The sequence below is a fragment of the Apus apus genome, chromosome 16 (genome assembly GCF_020740795.1).
Source record: "Apus apus isolate bApuApu2 chromosome 16, bApuApu2.pri.cur, whole genome shotgun sequence".
Lineage (NCBI taxonomy): Eukaryota > Metazoa > Chordata > Aves > Apodiformes > Apodidae > Apus > Apus apus.
Genome location: NC_067297.1, coordinates 3,331,799 through 3,358,175, shown reverse-complemented (window position 1 = coordinate 3,358,175; position 26,377 = coordinate 3,331,799). Strand labels below are relative to the sequence as shown.

At 56.7% G+C, this 26,377-nt stretch overlaps 1 protein-coding gene and 1 long non-coding RNA gene across 5 annotated transcripts; one reads left to right on the top strand and one right to left on the bottom strand.

The window, feature by feature from the left end:
• Nucleotides 1–77: 77 nt before the first annotated feature.
• Nucleotides 78–6,941, bottom strand: LHX5 (LIM homeobox 5). 2 transcript variants are annotated; one of them, XM_051633623.1, is made up of 6 exons: nt 6,749–6,941; nt 4,768–4,991; nt 4,138–4,191; nt 3,349–3,626; nt 1,808–1,973; nt 78–496 (listed from the first exon to the last, which is right to left on the bottom strand). In XM_051633623.1, the coding sequence occupies exons 1-6, from the start codon at nt 6,919–6,921 to the stop codon at nt 129–131; spliced, it is 1,263 nt and encodes a 420-aa protein (XP_051489583.1). In that variant the 5' UTR covers nt 6,922–6,941; the 3' UTR covers nt 78–128. The 2 variants fall into 2 exon arrangements, with proteins under 2 accessions (XP_051489583.1, XP_051489584.1); XM_051633624.1 differs by lacking the exon at nt 4,138–4,191.
• Nucleotides 6,942–13,252: 6,311 nt separating this feature from the next.
• On the top strand, nt 13,253–17,445 carry LOC127391208 (uncharacterized). Of its 3 annotated transcripts, none has more exons than XR_007891015.1 (3): nt 13,253–13,413; nt 15,363–15,457; nt 16,407–17,445. It is a non-coding gene; the product is annotated as an uncharacterized LOC127391208 (long non-coding RNA). The 3 variants fall into 3 exon arrangements; XR_007891013.1 differs by lacking the exon at nt 13,253–13,413 and having other exon boundaries at nt 14,286–15,457; nt 16,407–16,461; nt 16,766–17,445; XR_007891014.1 differs by lacking the exon at nt 13,253–13,413 and having other exon boundaries at nt 14,286–15,457; nt 16,407–16,850; nt 17,282–17,445.
• Nucleotides 17,446–26,377: the final 8,932 nt, after the last annotated feature.

Below are 26,377 nucleotides of genomic sequence, written 5' to 3'. Positions count from 1 at the left end.
GTGTCGCGAGACGCCCGGGATGTTGGGGAGGGAGGGGGGGGGACACGCGTGGGTTGGGGGAAGGCGGGGGAGGGGTGTGTGTTTTCTTGGGGGGTGGGTTTCCCCCTCCACGCGTGCCCACCCCAAGCCTACCACACCGCCGCCTCGCTGAGCTCCGGGTTGGGGTGCGGGAGCCCCCCGCTGTAGCCGCTATTGCTGGACATGGAGAAAGGGGGGCTGGGCCCCCCGCTGAAGACCTCCCCAGGGATGGGGTGAAGCGAACCGGTCACCCCCGGCTCGGGGCTGGGAGTGTCGGGATGTGAGATCATATCCGTGTACCTTTGGTTTTCTGAGGAGTGGTGTCCGCTTAGGGGGGGCTCCAAGGGTCCCAGGGGTGTGGAGCCGGGTCCTGAGTTCTGAAGGTAGCTGGAATCGGCCGGGGATTGGGCTTGGGAGGGCGGCCCGTGGGGGAAAAAGTCATAATTGCCTCCCGGTCCGTAGTAGTCACCTTGGTAATCTGTGGGAGAGGGGAGAAAAAATGATGGGGAGGAAAAAAAAACACCTTCCAGAATCCTTCTTGCATCCCATACCCAGCCTTGTCCCCCCCCTCCCAAATACTCTGCTGGCTCCTGGGTGCGGGGTCCAAAGTACCCGCTGTAAATTTGAGCCCAGAGAGGGAAATTAGCCCGTTTTCTCCCTGCCTGGTCTGGGGGAAAGGGAGGATTTGGGAGGGCAAGGAGCCCGGGCTGGGGCAGCTGGGTGGGGAAAACGGGAAGAGATTTAATTCTTAGTTAATGGGGAGAAATAACTAACTCACTGACTGACTAACTAACTAAAAATAAATATCTGTAAAGGGCATGAGGAGGGAATTGTGTATATAAAGGGGTGGGGGAAATTACAAGGGGAATGGGGGAAAAAATTATATATATATATATATATATGGGGAATGGGAGGAGAAACATATATAATGAAGAATATATAGAGAATGGGGGAAAATACATAAAGAGAATGGGGGAAAAATGTAGAGAATGGGGGGAAATATGTATTATGAGGAATATGTATATAGTGGGGAAATAAATATATAGATATGTATATAACAAGGAAAAATTATATAGCTAATTGGGGAAAATATATGCATATATAAAGGGAATGGGGGAAATATATATTGTGAGGAATATGTATATAATGGGGAAATAAATATATAGGTATATATAATGGGGGGAAATTATACAGGTAATGGGAAAATTCTGTGTATGTTGACGAGTCTGGAAGGGCTCGAGGGCAGCGAGGGGTGCCTGGAAAGCCCCGCGTCAGGGGGTAGGATTTGAAAATGCAGGTGATGGGGGGCTCTGCACAGGGCGGGGGGTGAGGGGAGGCGGCAGGGACCCCCGCTGTGCCCATCCCGTCCCGTCGGGGCGGCGGGGCCCGTCCATATGCTGCGGGCCCGGGGGGGCGGAACAAATGCTGCCTGAAAGGGGCACAGAAGCCCCGCAGCTGGGGCTGTGCTGGAGGGGGTGAGTGGCAGGGACAGGTGTGCAAACGTGCGTGTGCACGGGAGTGAGCACGCGTGGGGGTGAGCAGCTGTGCGCGGGTGTGCACAAGCGTGTGTGTGTGTGTGCGTGGCACGGCTCCGCGAGGGGTGTGCACACGCGTGTCTCTGCACACACAGATGCCGTGGGCACCTGTGGCCTCGGGCACCGTCCCCTCGGGTCCCCGGCGGTTCCGCTCCCCGCGGACGGGGGAGAGAGAGCGGGGGAGGGGAAAAACCCGCGGAGGAGGAGGGAATAGGGCAGGAACAAAGGGGAATGGGCGGCGGCCGGTCCCTCACCTCCGTAGTAAGTGTAGGGGGTCGAGCCGAGCATCTCGGACTCGTCGAGGCGGCCGCCGAGGGGCCGCATCCTGCGCGGGCTGCGGAAGAAAGCGTGTCGGCGGGCACCCAGGGCGCTCAGCTGCTTCATCCGTCGCTCCTTGGACCGGCGGTTCTGGAACCAGACCTGCGACAGGGCCGGTGTCATCATGGGGGACACACACACACACACACACAGCAGGGACGCCCCTAGGGGAGGACCCCCCCGTCCCTTCCCCAAAGTCTGGGTGGGGAATGGGATGGAAATCTTGCACCCGTCTGGGAGGGGAAGGGGTTTCCCGTCTCTGGGTGGTTTTTAATGACACACACGCACACAGTGCTGATAGCCCCAGAAAGGTGCGTGAGGGGAACGGGGGTGACACGGCGAATAATTAGACCTTAAAATGTTGCCCCTCTGGCTGCATCCCCCTGTGCTCGTCCTCAGCGTCCCTGGGAGGGAAGGGGCAGCCAGGAAATACAAGAGGGAGAATTGTCTCTTATAGGGGGGTAAGAAGGGAGGTGGGGGGGCGGAAAAAGGAAAGAAAAAGTGAGGGAAGAGTTCTGGATCGTGACAGAAAGCGGGGAGGAAGGAGACGAGCACCTGCTGCAGGGGCGGGGGGGTCAGCAAAGCCGGGTGGTGAGGATGGAGATCAAGGGAAAGGCAAGACGCAGCCGCCTCCCTGCGGGGCATCGCCCCGTCCAAACCACGCGGGGTCTGCCTGGTGGGGTGTCTGGGTTATTGCCCCACTCTCCCCCCCCCCGTTCCCTCCCCTCCCGCGTGGACGGGGCAGCTCAGGGGAAGAAGCACATCTCGTTCCTCCGGGGACTCGTGCTCCTCTGCCGGAGCCGCGGCTCTCGCAGCCCCGCGGCCGGCAAAGCCGGCGAGTCCTTCCCTATTAATGCCTCTATTAAAGCCCATTAATCCCTCCGTTTCCGCAGGGATTTTCTTCACGGGATCAGTGTAGTAAGAAAGTGCCGGGCTGCCTGCAGAGCTGCTTGCTTTCAGCATCCGTCTCCCGGGTTTACCGGGGGATCCCGCTCTGCCCCGGGGGGAAGCCAAGGCGGGGGTCTTGGGGGGGATGCTGCGGAGGAGCCTCACATTCCGGGGTTGGTTTTTGTTCTTCCCATGGGATCGGTGCATTAAGGCACGGGGTAGGGGATCCCCGGTAGCCCACAGGAGCAGGGGGGGGAGGCAGTGCTGGGTGACACTGGCAGGGGACGGATGGGGTTTGTCTACCCCCTTTTCCCCGGCTCATGGTGAGCGGCCTCAGTGTCCCAGCCCCTCTCTAGCACCCGGGGTTTGGGGGGGTCATCACAGCCTTGGGTCCCCACCAGTACCCCTTCTACTTCCCTCCCCAGGTGGGTCTTTTCCCCGCCTCTGCTCCACGAGAGGAAATCGACCCCCTGAAGCTCTGATGTCACAGGAACCTGGTCCTGCGGTGGGGAATGACGTGGGCGGCCAGCCCCGTGACATCACGCTGCCAGGTGAGGGGACAAGGGGGGGGGGGCTGGGGCTGCCCTACCTGGATGACTCTCATGTTGAGGCCGGTCTCCTGGGCCAGCTGCTCTCGGATGTGGCGGGTGGGTTTGGGGGTGGCGGCGAAGGCAGCTTTGAGGGTCTCCAGCTGCTTGGCTTTAATGGTGGTGCGGGGCCCCCTCCGCTTGGTGCCCGAGTTCTGCTCCTCGTTCTCGTTGTTGGTGGTCTCCTTGTCCGAGGAGGTCGAGTTGTCCGTCTCCTTGGTGTCGTCCTGCATGGGGTCCTGGAGATCCGGGGACAAACTCCTGTCTGTACATGAGGACACTGTAAAGGAGACCCAGAGAGGAAAGGGGGGAGGAGGGGGGGGGAGGGGGTGACTTAGGGGAGAGATCGGCCCCCCCTTTCCTCTGCCCTTCTCGGCCCACCCGCTTCCCAGGAGAGGAGCTGGGGGGGGCGGTGCTGGGAAGCAGCAAGGGATGCAGATCGTCTCTGCCTCCCCGGCACCCCTAAACCATCATCCCCTCAACACCACGCAGAACTCCAGGCAAGCACTGCCCAGTCCAGCCGGCGGGGGGGGGGGAACCTGAGGAGGGGGAGATCCCCCAGGCCCACCGTAGCCCCCGACTCTCCCCCTATTCCCTCCTCCCTCTCAGCGCCTTTCACACCGGGAAGCGGGATGCGCCGCTGGGAAAAAACGCAACCGGTCCCTGTCGGGGTTTGTGGGGGGTGGTGGGTTCAGTCTCTGCTTTGAACCTGGCTCACACCCCCCCGCCCCCAGCCACCACCCCAGGGGACCCTGATGCCAGCATCCCCCCCAAGGCCAAGCTCTACTCGCCTCGCTCACAGCAGCGGCCCCACTGACTGGCGTGGCAGGATCCGGCCCCGGGTGCTGGACGGAGAGAGAGCCCACGGAAGGGGGTGAGCGGGGGGGCCCGGCACGGCGGGGGCGGGCCTGATCCTGCTCTCCTGACGCAGAGACAGCTTCCAAGGAAGTCAAATGGGAGCTTTGCCTCTGGGTGAAAGGAGGCGAAGGATCAGGCCCGTGGCGCGTGGGGGGGAGCGGGCACGCTAGTAGGAAGGGGGCTCCGGGGTGTTGGGGGTCCCAGCTCCCCACTGCCTCACATCCCCGCTTGCCGTAAGGGCCACGCGTGGGGCAGGAGCCGGGGGTGGGGGACACAGGGGACGATGCTGAGGGGCTGCAGCTCGGCCACCCGCTCGTGTCCGCGTCGCAGAAGCTTCCACCCGGTTGGAAAGCTTTCGCCCCAAATCCCTCCCTCTCCTGCACGGATTAACGGGGGGTGGGGTAGGGTCGGGCTGGCTGGGGGTGCAGCCCCTCACCCCACAAAGCCAAACCTCCATCCCCAGCCGGCGGGAGGTGCCGGCAGCACCGGAGGGGTCGAGCGCTGCCCGTTCCTGCCGGCACCAGCGGCAGGGATGCGTTCCCCAGGCGCTGAGCCGCTCGTACCTGAGTTGAGGCTGCCTTCCTTCAGCGTGGGAGAGTTCAAATAATCCTCTTTGCAAACAAATTTGTTCTCGTCTATGATATAGAGTTCCTCGCCCGTGGAAAGCTGTTTGTTGCAGACCATGCAGGTGAAACAGTTCAGGTGAAACACTTTATTCCGGGCTTTCCGGACCAGGTCGCTGGGGGAGATGCCTTGGGAACAGCCGGCGCATTTGGTACCAAACCTCCTGGAAAAGGGGAAAAAAGGCGAGAGCTGCGAACCCCGGAGGCGATGGGCTGATCCCCACCCCTTCCCCATCCCACCGCGGGAGCCTGATCCTCCAGCATCTCACGCTGGGAGATTTTAGGGGAGTGGGCGATTGGCATCTTCCTTTAGGAGGAAGAGGATGAGAACCTTCATAGAGGGAGCTCGGGTTTGGGGTGTCTCCACCCCGGGATTACACACACACGCATGAGCATCCTCGACAGGATTTGGGAGCAGGATGGGAGGGAAGGAAGGGGTGGGTGGTGGGGGGTTCCCCTCCTCGCTCCACGGGGGGCGATTTCGTTTCAGCCGGTGTGGAATGGAGGGGAGGGGGGGAACTGGGCTCCAGCCGGAAAATCCCGGGATGAAAATGGGCAAATTGAGGCCAGAACGGAGAAAAACAAAAAGATTTTTTTTTTTAAAAAAGGAGCGGTGGGTGCGGGGAGCACCGTGCAGCCCCAACAGAACCGGGGGGGGGGGGGGGGGGGGGGGGGCGAGGAGGTAGCTCAGCTCCCCGAAATATCCTGGGGGTTTCCAGCCCGGCACAGGGAAGGATTTTTCCTGGTTGGAAACAGCGCTTTGGAAATCTCTGGTTTTCCTTCCTTTCGCTGGAGGTAGAGCGTTTTTTGTGTTTTGTTTTGTTTTGGTTTTGGTTTTTTTTGTGATTCCCCCCCCGGAGATGTCTTTTTATTGTGGGGGTTTTTTTCCCCCCCCTCACGAAATCCCAATCTGCTGGCAAAGATCTCCCCGAGAAAAAACAAACTGAAATCAAACCCAACCCAAAATCCGAATCGAAATCAACAAAAAAAAAACCAAACCAAACAAAAAAAAGAGCCAGAACCCCCAAAACAAAACAATAAAAAAAACACAACCCAACATAAAAAAAAATAACAAAAAAAAAAAAACCCGAAACAACCCAAACAAACAAAAAAAACCCCCAATCTAAAACCCAACACCTGCTCGGAAAAAAAAATGTCCCAAATCCTGGGAGCGGGGGCTGCGTTGCCGTGTCCCCCGGGGGTTGCCAGGCCCGGGGGGTGCCCATGCAGGGTCCCCCCCCTTTTTTTTCCCCCTTCGTTGGCGGCACAACTTCTGCCTTCCTCGCTGCTCCCCGTGACGTTGATGTAGTGAGGGCATTAGGAGTCATAAGTCATCGACCCCCCCCCCTCTTCTCATCCCGGCCCCTAATTTCCTCATCGGCACCTTATCGCCCTCATTAGGGGCGTTTAAAGAGAGGCAGAGCGCGGGGCCCCCCCCTCCTTGGAGGGGACGAGGTTTTGGCCACCGTCTTCATTAAGGGTCTGTGATCCCGGGAAAGGGGGTGAGGGGCTCCAGGCCGTGCCCCCCGAGGGGGTGACACACACACACACCGGGGTTGTCCCCGAGGTGCCCACCCGGGCCTGTCGCGACGGGGCGGGCGGTGACACCGGCGGATCTGGGCCCGGTGTTGATGGAGGGAAGGTCGTGGGGAGACTCGAGAAGGTGGGGACACCAATTTCGTTGCCCTCACCTCAGGTTGCAGCAGCCACCGAACCCCCCATTCCCCCTGGGGGGCTACCCCGGTCTCGGGGGGCTGCTTCCCCAGCCGGAGCAGCTGGGGGAGGGTGGGCAGGGAAGCGGGTACCCCCCCTCTGAAACGTTTCCTAAAGCTGTGGAGAAGACCCCAGGAAAGCAGCAGGGGCCGGGGCGCGGTGTGGAACCTCCGCAGCTTCTCGTTGGCGGCGACGAACGGCGACTCACCTGAAAAAGTCGTTTTTGCAGTAGAGTTTGCCTTCCCTGGAGAAGCATTTCTCGGTCAGGTTGCATTTGCACTCGCAGCACTGGACGCATTTGATGTGCCAAGCCCTGTCCAAGACGTTGAGGAGGAACCGGTCCAAAATCGGCCTCTCGCAGCCCGCACAATGCACCATCATCACCTCCGCCGGGGTGTGGGGGGGGGGGGCGGGGGTCAGGATTGGAGACGAACAAACGAGAAGTCAGCCCCGCGCCAGGCACACGGAGGAGGCTCAAAAATGCAGGAGGGGAAAAAAATAATAATATAGAGAATAATAGAGTAAAATTAAAAATTAGGAAAAAAAAAAAAAGGAGGAAAATAAGGAAAAATTCAGGGGGAGGGGAGCCACCGTCAAGTTCTTCCCCCCTTCTTCTTCTTCTTCTTCTCTCCGGAGCTTCGGAGAAAGAAAAAAAAATAAATATATATGTATATATAAAAAATGATGTCCCCCCCGCCAAAAAAAAAAAAATTAAAAAATAAAATAATAATTAAAAAATAATTAAAAAAAAAAATCAATCCGAAGCACCCCAGAGAAATAGGGATAATAATTAAAAAGCCACCCCGGTCCCCTCCTGCTCCGGTCCCTCCGGAGCGGCCCGGGAAGCGGCGGAGCGGCGGCCGCGCTGCTGGCGGGCTGTGCGGCAGCGGGAGCGGCGGGAGGGGTGCATGAACCCCCCCCGGCAGCCCCGGTGCCTCGCTGTGCTCCGCCGCACCGCCACTCTCATGCTGTCCCCATCGCCAGCTTTGTCCCCCGCCTTAGTAATTCGCGCATCCTTATTCAGATTTGGTGACGTCGGGCCCCGCGTCGCGCGGGTGGCGGCCAATGGGAGGGTGGTCGTCATGGCAACCTCTTAATTTATAGCATATCTAAATTGGCTCCAGCCTTGTGCTTGGCACAGAGGGGGAAAAAAACAACGCGACTCTATTGTTGAGGGTGGCTTGTACCTGTGCCGCGAAGTGAGTATGTACCTGGCTGGGGGGGGGGGGGCAGGGAGAAGGGGACACACACTCACACACGTCCCCCACACTCCGCCAAAAAACTGCTTCTCCCCCACTTCTCCTTTCGTTTTGATGGGTTTCTTTTAAAGGGATGTGTTGTTGTTTTGTTTGGGGTTGTTTTTATTAATATATTTTTTTTTTTGGGGGGGGGGGGGTGGTGGTCCCGAGTTGAGTTGAGGGGAGGGGGGAGAATCACCTGGTTTAGGGTTGGGTTTGTGGTCCTGGCGTGGGGAGATGTTGTTTGTTTGGAGGAGCAACAAGCGGGAAAAGCCGGAGTTTGGCGGGGGGGGGGGGGGATGTGGAATTTTAAGGCGGGGGGCGGGGAGGGGGGGGGGCCGGCCCCTCCGCGCAGTGTGGCGGGATGAAAAGTTCCCCCTGTGCGGAGGTATGCGGACCCCCCCCCCCCCCCCCCCCCTGGGCACCCCCTCCTCACCCCCAGGCCTTTGTCCCACGGGCCTGTCTCCTTCCCGCCCCTTCCCCGTTCCTGTAACTCACTGGTAACCCCCAGGGGGGATAAAGGCGGCAGGGGGCTGCTCGGTGGGGGGGTGGGCTACCCGGGGTTGGTGGAGGAGGGGGAGGGGGGGGCGTTGCCCCCCTCGGACACTGTGTTTTGTTTTTTTTTTTTCTCTTTAATTCCAGGTGCGAGGGAGCTGCAAATCGCTGTGCGGGAGGGGACGCAGCACAGGATCGGACCCAGGGCTTGGGGGTTATTTTGGGGGGCGATGAGGGGGTTATTCTGTTCTGGGGGGCAGGGGGTCGCTGCCCCAACCCTGAGCTCTCAGCCGGGAGGTGTGTGGGGCAGCCCCGCAGCCTCTCCGTCCCGTTTTCCCGGGATTTGGGAAAGGGATGGAGCTGCCCTGGGGTCCGGCCGTGAGAAGGAGGTGGAAGGAGACAGGGCAGGTGAAGACCTCCTCCCCCCCCCCAACTCCCCCTTTCCCCTCTCGTTTTTCTAGCCCAAATATCTACATTTATAAATTTAAATGTAATTCGGTTTATTTCCGGGGTTAAAAGGTTCCCTCAAAGCTCGCTCCGGCTCCCGGTAACCGCGGAACATCCCGCGGGGCGCGGAAACGCTGCCGAGGAAAGCAAGAAAAAACAACAAAAGCAGCAACAAAACCCCCCCTAAAGCCCCAAACCTGGCACAAAGTCATCAGCGGGGAAGTGGGAGTGGGTTTTTTTTTGTGTGCCCTCGGGTAGGGTTGTCGGTGGTAAGAGAGGGAATCGAAATAAGAAAATACGGAGAGAGGGATTAAGGGACAAGAGAGAGGAAGGACAGGGAAATAAAGAGAGAAAAAGCACGGGGGAAAAGAGGGAAAACGTGTTAAGGGAAAACAAAAATAGAAGAGAAAAGGAAAAGAGTAAGGAGGGGAAAAAAAGGGAGAGTGAGGAAAAAGAAATTAACGGAAACGAAAATGAAAAAAGAATGAAATAAGGAGAGATCGCAGGAGAAACGAAAGAAAAGCGCAGAAAGAATCAGAGGAGGAAAGGAAGGAGAGAATGAATAAAGGAGCGGATAAAGAAATCAAAATTAAAAAGGCAGGAAATGAGACAGAAAAAAAAAAAAACAAACCCAAGAAGGAAAAATGAAGGGAAGTGGGAAAATGATCGGAGGGAAGAAATAAAAGGGAAGAACGGCGAGAGTGGAAAAGAAAGAAAATGAAAAGGAAACGGTGAAAGAAAAGCGCCGAAGCGAGCGAGCGAGAGGAGGGAAGAGAAGAAAACAAAGAGAGAGGGGAAAAAAAGGAAGGGAAGAGAGAAGGAAAGAAATATAAAAGGCAATAAATTAACCAGGACAGAAATGGGGAAGGGAAGGAAGAGGACGAGGGACCGGCCCGGCTGCCGATCGCTCCCGCTCTGGCTCTGCCCGAATTTCCCGGGGGCTCCGCTGGTTCTGCCGGGGGTTCGGGGCGCGGAGCGGTGCGGAGAGGTGCGGAGCAGGGCCCTGCCCACCCGCCGGGTCGCTGCCCTGCAGCCCCCGAGGCTCCGCGGCTGGGGCTGGGGAAGGAATGCGGGGGAAGGGGCCGAGGGCAGCGGGGCTGGCCCCGCATCCCGCCGGGCTCTCCTAAAACCCATCGCTACGGGAGTATTCGGGGAGGTACATCCCGGCGGTGCGCGTGTGTGTGGAGAGGATGTACACCCACACCTCCCCGGGCACACGCGTGTCCGCGGGATGAGCGGGGGGCGGCTGGGGCAGGGCCCCCCCCCCCCAGCTCCGATTGCGGGTCCTGGGGCTGCGGGGTGGGGGGTAGAGGGTGGGATGCGACGGGCTGACAGGCTCCCATGGATAACCCTATGGATAAACCAGTGCGTGTGAGCAACCTGGGAGCCAGCAGCACAGGGTGCGGGAGCAGCGCTCCCGACTTTGCCCGGATCCACGCACACTGGTTCCTCTCCCGCTGCCTTGCACACCCGCACAGCCCGGTTCTACGGCCTTGCACACCCGCACAGCTCCGTCCCGCTGCTTTGCACACCCGCACAGCCCGGTCCCACCGCCTTGCACACCCTCACAGCCCGGTCCAGCTGCCTTGCACACCCTCAGAGCACGGTCCCACCGCCTTGCACACCCTCACAGCACGGTCCCACCGCCTTGCACACCCGCACAGCCCGGTCCCACCGCCTTGCACACCCCCGTGGCCCTCGTTACCGGGCCGGTTCCCCTCCGCGATGCTGCTCTGCAGCCGGTACCCGCAGCCGGGGACCCCCTCGCTGTCCCGGTGGCGGAGGGGAGGTAATTCCAGCTGGGGGGAATCCCGCTCCCCACCGGCGCCCTTGCCTCCCCTTTTAATTTTGTTTTTATTTTTTTAGTTTTCGTTTGAAATTAAAGGAATAAAGAAAGCCAAGGGGAAGGAGAAAGGGAAAAAACCCACCCCCCAGCCCACCCCTTCAGCCACATTCCCCTATGGTAACAGATGGTAATTCAGGCCCCATAATATCCTCCTATATGTAACTAATAAACCTATTGTGTTTTAACAGGGTAATGCATGGAGGAGCAGCAGCGCTTACACAAGATGTTGATGGAATTTAAGACATATATATATGTATAAATAAAATCCCCTTTCAAGAATAAAGTGTATCAACTTACAACACAACAGACGGCAGAGGGATAAGTGAAACAGACAAAAGACAAACAAGATAATAATCTGTTTCCAATCAGTTAAGCCCTGTAGAATTTGTAATACGCGGTTTGCATATTCCCCCTGTGTTTTGTAATTAATTATCTGACTGTTCGGATGCTCCGACGACGACTTGGTTGATATTTCCAACTATTTTTGGTTGTAGGCGGTGGCCACGCCGAGGAACGCGGAGCGGGGTCCGACTCCGCGGCTCTGCCCGGCGAAACCCAGCTCGGTTCCGCGCCTCTCCGCGCTCCTCCGCGGGGCTTCTGCTGGTTTAGGGGCGGGCGAGGCTTCTCCTCCCCGCGTTTCCCCTCTTCTCCCCCTGGTAAGAGGGGGGACGGTGCAGGTTTTAACATTAAACAAACCCAGCAAGCATCTCCTCGCCGGGCCATAGGCGTTTCTGAGTGACTGCGTTACAAATTGTAAATTTAAATAGCTCACAGGATTCATTACCTCCCGCGTCTGATTTCACCCAGCCGTGAAAAATTGTCCTGGTGTACCACTGAGAAAGGGTTTGCTGCAAAGAGCCACAGCCTAATCACCAGCTTTTTCTCTCCAACAAAAGTGTAATTATTTTGTTTGGGGTGTAAATATAACCCACGGTACAAAAAAAAAAAAAAAAAGAATAAAGAAAGAAAGAAAAAAAAAGAGATAAACCTCCAGCAGCGTCTGAACGCATTACAGGGCCGCTTAAAAAGATCCGTCCTAAATTAATACCAAGGTTAAAAGGGGAAGGCAGCTGGGACATGGAAATTTCTGTATTATGGGGGTGCAGGAGAGTGTCTGTGCGTTCACACCACCGGCAAACCAAGAGACCCCCCCCCCCAGCTCCGAGGAGCCCCCCGCATCCCCTACGCTGCCACCCGCACCCCCCGCGCTTTATCTTCTCCCCCGCTCCTCAAAGGGGCCCCCGAGGAAAAAACCGGGGGTCCTTGTGTGTGTGTGTGTGTGTGTGTCCCCACCCCGCTGGTTCTTTGCTCCCCTCGGGTGTTTCTGTAAACGGCGGGGGGAGGTTTGAAAAAGAAAACAAACAACCGACCCCCCCCCCCCCCCCCCCCCCGCATCCCACCGCGGCCCAATTGCAAACGAAGAAGCGGGGGATTTTTAGTTTTATTTATCCCCCTTTTCTTATTTTAACGAATTTATTGTTTCTTGCTCTCCGAGCTCCAGCGCGGGGTTTCGGGGAGGGGGGAAGAAACGGCACAAAACGAAAAGCGGTGCCGATGCTGGCGGCAGGGAAAAGCAGCGGGAGAGGGAGAAAGGCGGCGGGATCGGGCTCGGTCCGGGCGCCTTACATGGAAAAAAATAAACGCAACAAAATGAGACAAAATAATATATATTAAAAAAAAAAGGGGGGGAAAAAAGGGGGAAAAAAAAAAGGGGGAAAAAAAAAAGGGGGAAAAAAAAAAGGGGGGAAAAAAAAGGGGGAAAAAAAAAGGGGGAAAAAAAAAGGGGGGATGAAAAAAAAGGGGGGGGAATAAAGGGGGGGGAAATAAAGGGGGGGGAAATAAAGGGGGGGGAAATAAAGGGGGGGGGAAATAAAGGGGGGGGGAAATAAAGGGGGGGAAAAAATGGGGGATGAAAAAAGGGGGGGCGAAAAAAAGGGGGGGCGAAAAAAAGGGGGGGAGAAAAAAGTGTGAGAAAAAAAAGGGGGAGAAAAAAAAAAAAGGAGAAAAAAAATTCTCAAATCAAAATGAAAACACGAAAAAGATCAGGCGAGGTCAGCCGGGCTGAGCGGCCCGTCGGTGCCCGCCCGGGCTCGGGAGGGTCCCGGTTCCCCCGCGGTACTGCTGGGGCTCCCGGGACCCCCCGGTTTTTGGGGCTGCCAGCGTCGAGCGAGATGTCGCTTCTGTCACCTCCCCACTCCCGTCCCCCTTTCCCCGGCCGCGGTTTCCCAGCCCCGCTCCCTCCCCGCAGTTTTAATCAGGGTTTGTTGTGTTGGTTTTTTTCTTTCCGTGGGCGGCGGTAATTGGCGAAGATTTAATTGTTCCCCCCCCCCCCCCGCCACCCGAGCACTTCCTAGCCCCGGCACCATCCCGGGACCCCCTTTCCATCTCCTCGACGGTTCTTCGGGGCTATCCCGGACCCGCCGGGACCCCCGCGGCTGCCGCTCCCCGCGATACCGGATGATGGGGCGGGGGTCGTGGGGGGGTGGGGGGGCTTTGTGAGCAGCGTGTGTCGCGCTCAACTGAACCGGAGACAGCCGGGAAACTTAGTGACTTTGAGAGGGGGATGCTGTGAAGAACTCGCTCCAAATTTCCTCCCTCCCGTCGATGCCACCGCCCCCCCCCCCCCCCCCCCCCCCCCCCCCCCCTTTACGCCCCCCGGAGGGGCTGCTCGGGCCGTTCCCACCCGCTCCCCCCGCCGCCTTTCCCGCTAATGAGCGTGTGTGTTGACACGACGAGGCGATGCCCCCGTTTGCCTTTGTTTGGGAGGTGTGAAAGAGGGAACGAATCTGCATGAGAAAAGCCGGCGGCAAAGCGCGGAGCTGCGCGGCGGCGGGACGGAGCGAGCCGGTGCGTGGGGAGCCCACCTTGGAGGGGAAAGAAGCCCCGGAGCTTGGGGGGGGGGGGGGCGGGGGATGAGGGGACAGGACGGAGATGTTGGGGCAGGGCTGAAGATGGGGGGGGAGGTCGCGGTGCTGTTCTCAAGGCAAAGAGGGGAAGGGAGCTCGCCCCGCTGCTCCCGTCGGGGCTGGGGAGGGGTGTAACCCCCCCGCCTCCGGCAGCCCTTGAACATGGGACTTCCCCCCCCCAAGCTGGCGGGGACGTTCAGCTTTGCCCCCCACTCTCCAGCCCCTTTCCCCTCCTTTCATTTTTCTTGGGAAATAGAGGGCGGGGGGGGGGGGGAACATACGGCCCGCACCTGCGGGCAGGATTACAGCGCTCCCCCCCCCCCGCTTTTCTTGCTCATGGGTCCTGTGGGCTACTCGGGGCGGGGGGGAACACACACACACACACACTCAGGGGAGTTATTTTGGGAACCCCTTCAAATTCACGAGTCCCGTGGAGCCAATGGGAGCAGCCAGGACGGCGGGGGCAGCTCCGGCGGGGAGGGGGTGGTCTTGGGGTGGGGAGCTGATGGTCTTGGGGGGGGGGGGGCTGGTGGCTGAGCAGGGTCCCTGCTCCCCCCTCACACCTCCCGGCTGGGCACGGAACCATCCCCCCCCCCCCGTGCCCCCGGGATGGCGGAACCCCGCCAGCTGCGGCCCCGAGCCCTGCCCGGCCCTGTCCCCCCGTGTGTCCCCCCGTGTGTCCCCCCGTGTGTCCCCCCGTGTCCCCACACGTGTCCCCGCAGTCGCGCGGGGCCGGTGGCTCGGAGCTCTCCAGGGTGCTGAACCTCTCGGCCCCACCGCCCGTCCCGCCCCCCCCCCACCTCTCCCCTCCGCCTTTATTCGTTCCTGCTCGTTCTTCCTCTCTCTTCTTTTTCCTCCTTTTCCTTTTTTCCCCTTTATTTTTCTTCTCCTCGTTTCCCCCTTTTTTCTTTCCTTCTGATTCTCTTTCTTGTGGTTTTAAAAACTCTTTATCTTTTTTTCCACTCTGTTTTTCTCCTTTTCTGTCTCTCTGTCCCCCTGTCCCTCTGTCCCTCTCCCTACTTCTCCTTTTTCCCTCTCATTACTCACACATTCCTTACTCATCTCTCCGTCTTTCCCTGGTTTCCCCTTCCTTTCCCGTTTCTCTCCCTCCCACAGAAAACCGCGCTTTCCAGAAAGACTGGAAATTTGGCAAACACGAGGGGATCATTTGCAGACCCTCCTGGGAGCCCCCCCCCAGCTCCTCCATCCCGAGGGGAGCGGGGCTGCCCACGGAACCCCCCAGCTCCGGGGACCCTCTCCCCCCGGGGGTGGGACTCGCGGAGTCTCAGCTCGATTTGTTTGGTTTGGTTGGTTGTGTTTTTTTTTTTTTACTGTTCCAGGGGCTGCGATTAAAACCCGAAGGGCAGAGAGGGAGGAAGCCCCGCGGGGCAGCCAGCTGGCCGAGAAGAAGTGACGAGCCCCCAGTGGCAGGGAGAGGGGGGGATGCTCAGACACCTCCTGCCTCTCCTCTTGCACAAACACCGAGTCATCCCCCTCCCCAGTCTGGGGACAGGGAACCGGCCAGACCTCCGGCTCCTCCCCGGGACCCTGCCAGGGGCTGGTCTGGCTTCCTCCAGCCCTGACACCCCGGAGAGGGGCCCGGGCTCTGCCCCTGCCAGGCTCTTTGTCTGCCTCGTCCTCTCCCGCAGCCCCCAGCTGGCATGTTCCCTTCCGTTCTTCATGTGTGTTCATCTATGTGCACGTAGCTCACACACACCACGCGTGACGTGCACACACCAGCCTGAACACACACACACATTCCCCCTGCAACACCCGCCTGGGTGGCCCTGCCTTCTCTGACGTACCCAGGCTCGGGGGTTGGTGACACTGTCCCCCAGCCCCACCATTTAGCACCAGGAGATGAGGTTTTTTTTTTTCCTCTCTGTGCAGACCAGAGCAGAGAGCCCTTCCTGGGGTTTCCTCGGGACCAGGAGGGGCGCTGAGTGCTTGGCCTGGACCTCTCCAACGCCTGTTCCACAGCCTGGGTGAGGAGCAGGGCCAGAAGCACCTCAGGCTGGGCAGGGATCTGCAAAAAGCCTCCATGGCCTCAGGGAAGGGACCTCTCCAACCTCATCAGCTGCTGAACGTGCTGTGCTGCTCTGGTGAGCCTGGCTGGATTGTCACTGTCACCTGGGCACATGGCCACCGTGCTTTTTTTTTTTCCCTCCTGCCTTGCCCTCTCCTCTGTCCCCAGAGGAAATACACAACCCCAAAGCAGCCCCACCTGCTCTGGTCAAGGGAGTGTCCCATCAAGTCTCTTGGACTTCCCAAGGTGCCCAAGAATTAGGAGAGGAAAACCTGGCAGCAGGGCACTGTGGGGAGGGATGAAGTGGGAGCAGAGTCCCTGCAGGCTTGGGAAGCTGTTGGTTTTCTTTCCATTTTTCTTTCAGTGCTACTCATGCTCTTTTAAGTTTTATTTGAATTTTTGGTGCAGGCAAAAATCACCGTGGGAGTGGTGGGGGGAACACAGGTTTAATGTGTCTGTTCAAAGCAGCTTCCCATGGCTGGAGGTGGGGATGGAAAAGGGGCAGACCTCAGAAGGTCTCTTCCCCACAGCCAGAGTGTGGGATGGGGCCCCAAAAAGGCATTGCAGGGCTCCTGAGGAGACCTCCATCCACCCAGGCCTTGCTGCAGGTGAGTCCCCAAGCAACCTTCACCCTTGCAGCACCTGAGGGGTGACAAAACCCTCTTGTCCCCAGCCCTGGGGCTGATTTATCAGACTAGCTGAGGGAACAAGGAGCATTCAAACCAGTGGGGATGTGCTGGGATGTGCTCTGTTCTCCTGGGTCACCATAAAGCAATGACATTTGAGGCAGCTTCCCCGGGGGAGGGGGGCCCTGTAGGTGGGTGCAGGGGGTGGGAGTGTGTTCCTCCTGTGTTCCCCACCATCCCAAGCCAAAGCAGCATTTTCAAGGGGCCATTTTCTCTTTGCAGAACCTGAACCTGACGCTGCACTTGCAAGCCAAGGGCGGAATGAAACCTGGCTCAGGTCTGTGGCTCACAAATGCTTGGTGCAACCTCTCTGGCCTTCAGCAGGGACAGGAGGCACAGAGCTGAGAGCAGCCTCTGGCTCTTCGTTTCTGTGCACCAGTGCATGGGAGGAGATGAACAGAGAGAGCAGAAGGCTGCACCTCTGAACTCTTTGGTCCCTCCTCGTGCAGCTTCTTTGTTTCCCTTCCCATCCACATCTCTAACCCTGAGGAAACCAGGCTGCAGCTCACTACCAACCCCAGACACCAGTTCTGCCGTGGGCCTGGTACCATTTCTTGATTCTTTTTTATTTTCCCCTGCAGAAAACATAAAGGGTAAACATCAGCATCTCAAAGAACCGAAAGCTTCCTGCTGGAGAAGCCAACAGGGACCTGCCATGAAGTCCTGGTATGGTGTGTCACTGACACTGATTCAATCTGACACCCGGGTGTCTCCAAAGCCATCACATTGTGTGCTGCAAATGTATATTAACATTAGTATGCATTGGCACAATATGGATCCATTATTCCAAATGCTTATGAGAACTAGGTGCTGCCTAGGAGCAGCTGCTGCTTTTTAAGCCTCAGAGCATCAATGGATTCATAGATTTTAGGGCCAGAAGGGACCCTGATGTTCATGGAGCTTGACCTCCCACAGAGCTGTGGAGACTCTCCTGGTAATTCCTGCCCCGTGCCTCCTGGTTAAGCAGGAGCAGCTTCCCCAGCTCCTAAGCAAAGGAGAAGTTGATGTCTCCTTCTGTGAATTTGTTCCCTTGTTTTATCCCTCTCTGCTTTAATTCTAAAAGGGCATGGCTTTCTTTTGAGGCTCAGCTTTTGCAGGTCCATCTTCCCACCACTTGGTCCTCTTGGGTTCCCTCTTCTGAACCAGAAAAGAAAATGTCTTTCTCCCTTCCATTGAGAAAAAGAGAATTCAGCCCTGGAATGTCATCTGAAAAAGGACTGGTACTTCTGGCTGGAAATGGGATCTGGCCACTGCTTGAATGGTGGGTGGCTCCCTGACTGCAATCATTTAGCCTTTAGTCTTTGTTTTTTTTTAAAAAAAAACCCAAATAATATCTGTATAAATATATTTTGCAGTGAAGGGCTGATGCTGTAGAAGGGCTTTGGTTTGTATCACTTTTCTCCCTTCCAGAAAAGAAAAGGAAGAGAGAATGAGAATCCACTAAATCAATGAAATAAAAGGAGTGGAAAGTCCTACATGATGGTGACAACTTTTTTTTTTTTTTCACCTCCTGGGTGGCAGCTGAAGATGGGTAATTTTTCCAACCACCCCTGATCCCCAAACCCCTGACAAAAACTCACTGGTAAATGAGCTGGGATCAGATGCAGAGTTTGCTTTTCCACAGGGGGGGTTGTCCCTTTGGTTCCTCTTCATTTTGGGGACAGCAGCTGTTGCCATCAGGGCAGTGGGTGCCAGGCTGGCTGTAAAGGATCCCCTGAAGCACATTTGCTCCCCAGCCTTCCTGCAAATTATCTGATGTGAGCATGTGCCCACCCTCAACTTTTAAAGCAGAAACTGGTTGGAAAAGAGGTTGTTTTCCATCAATGTCACCCTGTGTTTGCTGCTGAGCACGTGGGACAGGAAGGATTAGCCAGTGGGATGGTTCACAAGGTATTGATACCCTTGGTAGCATTTCCTTCCTGGAACTGCTAGTAGGAGACCAACATGAAACTAAAAAGCCTCTCACATCCTCAGGAGAAGGTGATAGGAGCAGGATTGAAGCTGAACTTCTTGCCATGAGTTATCCATGGAACTCCTCGCTGCAGGAGCTGGATGGGTTAAGAGGAAACTGAACGAGCTCATAGGAGAGAAATGTCTTGAAGGCTGTTAAGAACAATGAACCTAGAGCTGGCTCTGGTGATCCCCAAGAGCATCCTGGCCTACATGCTGGCCCTGCTCTGCTGCCCTTTCCCTGACAATGGCTCCTTGTCCCTCCTGGGGACAACAGCCCGAGAGATCCTCACCTTGGTTGGGATGTAGCCACTCCTGTGTTCTCAGAAGATGTTTCTTTTTCCCCAGCCTAGTATTTCCTCAAGATCTGAGAAAGTAAGGAACAATTTGCCTTCCTGGAAAGGATGTCTCCAACAGGTCACCTCCTGTCCCACCTTGTGTGGTGAATAACTTCTTTCTTGGCTGCTAAGCTGCAGCCTGGTTTGCCTTTTCTGTTCCATTGCCTGGTGAATGTCACAGCAGCCAGATCCCTCACCTCTCATAATCTCTGACAATGATGAGAGGAAATGGAAAAAGATTATTTAGTATCATTTTTTTCCTCTTCTACTAGACGTTTCATGTAGGAAACACTTTCAAAGAAGAGGGATGAATCACACAACCACAGAAATTAGAGATGGAAAAGACCTTTTAGGTCAGCCAGTCCATTTCCCTGTGAATGCAGAAAAGCTTCTGAGTACAGTTAGATTGCTCAAGGACTTTGTCCAGTCTAAACCAACTTCAGCAAGGAAGCTTCAACTGAAGTCAGTTCCAAGATGCCTGTAGCTGGGAGAGGGGTGGTTGGCTCCCAGACTTTCTTCCAAGGGAGGTGTGAACCTCTGCCAAGGTTTCCTGAGGAGATGGTGCAGAGCTGGGCACTTGGAGCAGCTGGGTGGTCTTTGATAGCTCAGTGGCTGGGGACTGGCCCCTTCCCCAGCCCAGCAGCAAAGCCACGGGTGATTGCAGGATGCAGATCTGCTGTGGCTTGCAAGGGTTGGAAGCCAAGGGCCCAAGCTGGGTGGCCAGGGACCCACCTTGGGCACTTCTCAGTAGCTCTGTTCCTCAGTTTCCCTTCGCCTTTTTGTGCTGGCTGGGCTCTCAGCTCCTCAGGCCAGCCCAATTCATGCTCTGAATGCCAAATAAACCCCACTCCAGGCTCTGAATTCAGTATCCTAGGCCACCTCCCCAGCCATGGAAAACCTTCCCAGAGGTCAAGCTACAATTAACTAACAATACAGCTGGGAAAAGCAAAGAAAAGAGGGAAAAAGAAAAAGATATGCTCAGACATGTCATCTTCAAGTGGAGTCACCTCATGCACAGCCTCAGGGCTGTCAGCCCAGCTCATCTGCTCCCAAACCACCCCCCCATGTGTGAGCTGGGGGGAGGTGGGACACTGGCACCCAAATCAAGAGCTACAGAAAACTGCTTCCCTCTTCCCAGGGAAGGAAAAATGGAGGAACAGAAGAAGCAGGGAAGGGAAAGGGACATCGACTCGTAAGGAGGTTCACGTTCCAAGAAATCCAGAGGTTTGGTGCTGAACACAGAGCTGTGGCTGTGGGAACTTTCCCCCAGTGACTCTGCAAATCCTTATACTTACTTTTTGTGAGGTCGTTTTCAAAAGCCAGGGCGGGTCTGAGCACGGGATGCGGGCGAGAGGGGCCTTTCTAATTAACCCAGGAGAGGGGGAAACATCCCTCTTGCCTGCTCTGACCCGGCGCCGGTAGGGATGGAGCAGGATCGGTAGGGATGGAGCAGGATCGGTAGGGATGGAGCAGGGTTGTTGCAGCTCACCTAGAAAACGGTGCCTTAATCCCCCCTCCCCAAAACCCCCAGCCCCTGATCCTCACAGAGACAGCAAGTTTAAAGAGACAGCGTCACCACGGGCCACCTCCTTCTCATAAGTGGTCACCTGCCAGCTTCCACTGGAGGTGTAATTACCCTCCTCCAGGCCTGATCCATCTTATTCCCCTTGAAGTCGAGGAAGAAACCTCCCAGACTCTGCTGGGCGCAGTATTAAGCGCCTGTCCCCCCCCCTCCCCATATCTCTTTCCCCAGGATTTATCTCCTTGCAAGGCTGAAGGATCCACCCAGAGCTGGGGCTGGGCTGGAAGGGGCTGGAGGGAGGAATCGCCTGGGGGAGCAGAGGAGGGGGGGGAGAGAGAAAGAAGAGCAAACACAGGTCCATTAATCCGCAGTTAGTCTGCCTTTTTTGTTAGGAAGATGAACTTGATGAGTTAATTAAGCCACAGCCTGTAAAACCAGTTTATTTGCATAGCAAACTCCTGGGCCAGTGTGCTGTGAGCGGGCATAGACGTGCAGGCAATTCCGGGGGAAATTACAGCCTCATTAATATGCTAATCTGGTTGCAGGCCTGGAACGAGTTTTGGGTTTGCGGTGCTTGTTGAGGGGGTGGGGGGGGTGGGGGGGGGTCGTCGGGGGGGTTGTTGCTTAGCAACCCTTTCCTCCAGGTAACCCTTCTCTTGCTTGCCCTTGATATCCCCCAAGGATTGGCAGGGAGGGAGGGGGGCTCCACTGTCATGCAAGAGCAAGCCAAGCCAGAGGCAAAGCAGAGGGAGGGGGGCTAAGGGGGGTGCATTGCTCCCTTGGCACAGCATCCAGGCTGCACCCCCCAGCTGTGCTGGGCAGCTCCCTCCCCCTCCCCAAATCGGGGTATGGAGGTGATGGGTGTGTAGGTGTGGGCAAGAGTATCCAGAGGTGGGCAGGGTGGAGGGGTGAGGAGCACCCACAGCCTCTGGGCATCCAGCTCCTGGGCACCCAACCCTCCTGGGCACTCAATCTGGCCACCCAATCTCCTGAGCACCCAACCTTCCTGGGCACCCAATCTCCTGAGCACCCAACCTTCCTGGGCACTCAATCTCCTGGGCACCCAATCTTCTGGCCATCCAATCTCCTGGCCAACAAATCTCCTTGCCACCCAGCCTTCCTGGCCACCCAATCTCCAGGGCACCCAATTTCCTGGCCAGCAGTGCTCCTCAGGCATGGGTTGGCAGGGGTTGCTCCCTGCTGGGGGTCCCAGAGACCCCCATTCTTCACCCTTTGGCCCACACTACCCAGCCCTGGGCACACAGCTCCCAGTGGATCAGCCCTCTCCATTCCTTCCCGTGTCTCCTGCTGGGTTCAAGCTGCTCCATCTCCCTGACTGTCCTGCTGGAGTGGGACATTCCCAGTGCTCCTTTTCTGTGCCAGCTTCTTGCAGCACTGGTCAGGATGGGAGGATCAGGCAACTGCAGGGGGGATGCAGCATCTCTGCCCCCACCAGCTCCTGCAGCTCCTGGACCACCCCATCAGGGACATGGAGGAGTCTCTGCCCCAGGCTGGTTGCACAGTCAAGACCTTCCTCCTGCACTCTCTCCTCCAGTGGCACATTGTGACAGCAGAGCCTCCATCACTGGCTGCCAGGGGTAGGGACAAGCCCTGGGTGCCCCAGTGTCCCACAGCACTGGTGTCCATCAGCCTTGGCCCACGGTGGCAGTCCAGCATCTTCTGTGCCACCAGGGCTGTCCCACCAAGGGCTTGTGCCCAGCAGAAGGGGCAGTCCCAGGGGGGAACCGTAGTGCTTAAGTCAAGAGGACAAAGTGCCCACCACCAAGGTCTAATAGCAGAGCAAATCTGGGCAAGCCCTACATCCTCCACCCCAGAGGACACTCAACCCAAGCCCTTTTCTCCCAGCAAGTGCTACATCCTTCCAGTTCTCTGGGACAGGTGAGCAATGGGAACTCCCATGCCCTGGTGCCTGTTCTCCTAGCACAGAGTTCAGATCCTTTAAGTCCTTGAAGTTAGACCCAGCACCTGCAAAACTAGGCCAGGTCAGGAGCACCAGGGCTGATGAGGGTCAGATACACCCACTGCCTCTGCCTCTAGACCAGCCCTCCAGTGACAGGAAAGTCAACTGGAGTGAAAAACTGGAGCTGTGTGCTCAGCTCCCCTGCTCCACCACTGAATTCTCAATCCAGGTGGATCTAGATCTGGTTGCAGTGGGACCTGGATGCCTAAACACCTTTGGGGCCTGGGGGCCCTTTGCTGACCAGACCTGGCTCCTGTTCAGTGGATCCTGAAGGCTCGTGCTGGGATGGAGGAGGCTCTTCTCTCATGGAATCATAGGATCATTTGGGTTGGAGAAGACCCTTAAGATCATCAAGTTAACCACTGCTCCTTCCACCACTTTTGCCCCCACCTCTGCTGACTCACCAGCCCAAACTCTCTTCTTTGAATGGGAACCAGTACTCCAAGCAGCAAGTTTTTTTGCACCAGATGTTTCCCTGCCAAGAAGCACCTCTGACTTCTCTGGAGAACTCTGATTCCCTGGGTCCCTGCTGGAGCCAACGGATCCATGGAAGGGAGCTGCTGCCTTCCTACCTGGGGAGTGCCAGTCTCCAGGGCTCTCCATCCCTTAACCTTCCCGAGCTCAAATATTTATTATTCATATTACCCTGAAATGTGCTAAAAAGAGGGAAAAAAGGAATTAATGTGCCAGATCTTGCATCCACCTTTCAGCTTATTACAGTGCTAAAGCAGTATTAACATTTACAGTATCTCAGCTCTGCTTTCCCTGTGCCTGGGGCCAGGGGATTTAAGCCAGTGCTGGAGTTAATAGCAAACGTGGGTTAGAAAAAGCCCATTATGTCATAAAGTTGGAATTTCACTTGGGCAGTGGCCACTGGCTGGTTCCAATCGGGATGCAATGTCACCCTCTCAAGGCGTTTCTGCTCCCCCTCTCACCTCCAGACAAAACCAGAAGGGAGGATTTGGGGAGGGAGGTTCTGGGGGGGGAAATGGTGTTTTTCTTCTCAGCGCTGGTGAATCAAGGAGGATCACGTTTGCCAAGAGATAATTGGTTCAGAGTCTGGCCAAGAAGCTTTGTCCCCTCCTGGAGGGATGCTGGGAGGTGCCATGTGGTGGGAGATGTTCCTGGGCCCACGTTCCATCTGTCGTGCTGGAGGTGCTGGGCTCCTGGGTCTCTCCTCCTTTACAGCTTCAACGTATGGATTCAACCAACGTGTCCTGCTCGAGGTTGACTCGATGAGCATCTTCTGCCTCCCAGCAGGAAGGATGTGCCTGTGGAAGTGTGTGAGGGGTCTGGTTGGTGGGGTGGCTGAGGGGTGCTGCCACGCCAGCCCCTGCTCTGGGGACAGCAAAAGGACACTCTACCAGCCATGGAGGTGGCTGTGGGTGCTCCTCGTGGCTCTGCTTGGGACAGTCTCTGTGCTCTCCTCCAACCTGGGCAGGGCAGGGGTTGTTGGGGGTCTTGCTGGGGGGATTTGTGTCACGCAGGGGGTGGTGAGCAGGCAAACAGGTCCCCACTGGCTCCACACCCTCTGCCCTCTCCCCATACACCTCAAAACCCTGCAGAGCTCTGGGGCTTGCAACCCTTTCCTGTCCTCCACTGAGAGGGCACCTGGGCCAGGCCTGTGGCTGTTGACTCACTTGATTCTGCCCGTGCCAGGACCTGCCACAGACAAATGGTCCTGGCTTCAACCTAACCCAAAGGGTCGAAGCCCACCAGAGATCCAAGCTCTTTGTTCACACCTCTTGGTTGCAGGGGGATGCTGGGCAGCCCAGGGAGTTGGAACTCGTCTCCTTTGGTGCACCCACACCCCTCAAAGCTCCCAGCCCTGAAGCCAATAGGGGTTGGGACCACGTGGCTGCTAATTGGCCTTAATTACAACAACCAGGGCATCCACCCACACCCTCTGCCCACAGGTGGGAGGTCTATTTAAGCTCAGGCCTGGGGCTTTGCTCTTCTCCCGAGCTTTGCTGTGGGTGTTCCTCTTCCAGCCTGACTCTGAACCCTCTTGGTATGGACCTCAACCTGTGGGCTGACTTCCCAGCTTGGAGCTAGCTTGTTGCCATGGACCTGTTTGCTGATCACTGGCCTGTTCCACTCGACCTGACCTTCATTTGTGTTTCCAGCTCCATTTCAAGCCTGCTTCGTGACCATGGACTTTCTGCTGGCAGGGGACTCCTGACTGAACCCATCCCTTGGTTCACCTTTCTTGGAGAGGGTGGGGCTTGTTGGGTCCTGACCATGGAGCACCTTCAGCTCTGACACCAGGGAGAGTCCTCCATGGAGCCTCTGCTGATGTGAAGGTGAGTTTGACACAACTGAGTTGCTCTTTACTGTATTTGGGGCTCAGCTGATTTTCTTCCAAGCACAACAAGCATTAAGGTTATTGCTGCTTTCACAATTTCATGTTCCCCCAACATTCCCAGGCATGGGAAACCTGCTTAGGTGATCCATTGGGGAAGAGTTTGTACAAGAGGAGAGAGTTTTCCCATTTAGGGAATCAAATGTTGCTTCTAGCTCTCCTCATCCTCAATGCTTGCAAACCAGTTGTGGTAAACTGGGGGGACAGGGTGTCCAGCAGGATGAGGGACAAACTGACAGCACGAGGTACTGAAGAGCTAGTTTTTTGGAAGGTTTGCTGCCAGCTTTTCTTAGCAGGCAGCTGGTTCTGAAGATGGGTAGATGTGGGGTGGAGGTGCTTGGAGAGCCTGGTTGCACTGGGAGATGGAGCCCTCCCAGCAGGGGGGGGGGGCTCACACCAACCTGAGCACCTCCTGCATCTCCTTCTAGCCTGGGGCCTCTTTGTCTTCTGCAGTTGGAGCTCTGGTGATGACAAGCCCTTTGCAGCAGGTCCCTAGTGCTGGTATCCTTGGAGCTGGTAGAGTTGGGTTAATGGTTGGTAGAGTTAGGATTTGGTTGGACTCCGTGATCTTTAAAGGTCTTTTCCACCAGCACAGTTCTGTGGTTCTAACCAGCTGAGGGCTTGGGTGGCCACTAGAGCCCTGAGGTGTGTTGCTGAAGCCCCTCTGCAGGGTGCTAGCACCACCCAGGTGGGCTCCAGGAGTTGCCCTTGGATCTGGGGAGCTGCAGGCCCTTTCCAAGTGTTGAAATCAGGTCTCAGCTTCTTGGGGCTCTTTCCTCTCTGGCTGTTCTCCTGCAGAGCCTCCCACACCATCAAAGCAGCCAAGTCCTAGTTGAAATTCAGAGGGCACCATCAGTCCATGTCCTTGGCAGGGAATAAATAAAAGTCTCCTTTGAACCAGCCAGGGGTGATGTGTTGCTGGGCTCCTTCAAGGTCACCTCTGTAACCACGTGATGGGGGCAGGAAGCAAATCCAAACGGGATCAGATCTCAGCCTTGGATTTTCTGCAGGCCAAAAGTCTTCCCTGCTGCAGGAGTGCCTGGGAGCCATGGGGCAGAGTTGGGGAGGTGACAGTCCTGTCACCCATGGGTGACTGAATGGGGCTGTCTGTGTGGGCCAGCCCAGCACTGGGCTGAGAGGGTGGGTTCTGGGGGGGGGGGTCTGATGTTGTGGCATAGCCTGTGACATCCAGCATGGGGGAATTTTTCTGGTGCTGGGTCCTCAGCACCCTTGGTACAAGGTGACTGTGGAGGATCTTGGTTTGTCTGCTCCTGGGACAACCCCTCCCTGGGGAAGGAGCTCTGTTTCTGGCACAGCAGGCAGAAGCAGGACTCCATGGATGTGTCCCCCTGCTTGGCCATGCACTGCTCATCCCTTCCAGGCCCTTGGGAGACCTGCTCCTCCCCTCCCCTCCTGAGTATGAAGTTCCTTCAGCTGATCCCCACTGCCCCTTTCTCCAACCTTGGCTCAACCAATGGGAGGAGCAACCAAAGAAGGGAGAAACCACCAGAACCTCCCACCTTGTTCTGGCCAGAGCCCTTTGCTCCATGCCCAGACCCCAAGTCCCAGGCTGCTCAGTCCTGTGCCTCAGCCATGCTCCTCACCCTTTGACAAATCCTGGCATTTGCCAAGTTATTATACCTCATTATGGATTGGATTTTAATCTACTGTAAATAGTCCTACCATTATAGTGTCATAAGAAGCAATTAGCCCCCCTGCTTGCTTCTATGCATGAGGGGAAAGCTTTAATATCATGGAACTGTGAGGGCTTGATGGGGCTTCAGCCTCCACTCACCCAGGCTGCTGGAGGCTCTTGTGGCATTAACCTGTTCAGTGCATGCCCAAGATGTCCCCTCTGTGTCCCCAGGTCTCCAAAGTGACCACCTCCTGAGCTCCAGGGTTGGTTCCAGGCTGGGATCTCTGCCTGGCAACCTTCTTCCACAGGATGTTAAATGGTGGGTTCCTCACCTTGCCCATAGCCCCCCCACAGGGGGGTTTATCACCCATGGGGGTGGGTGGCCAGAGTCCCCTCCCTGCCTT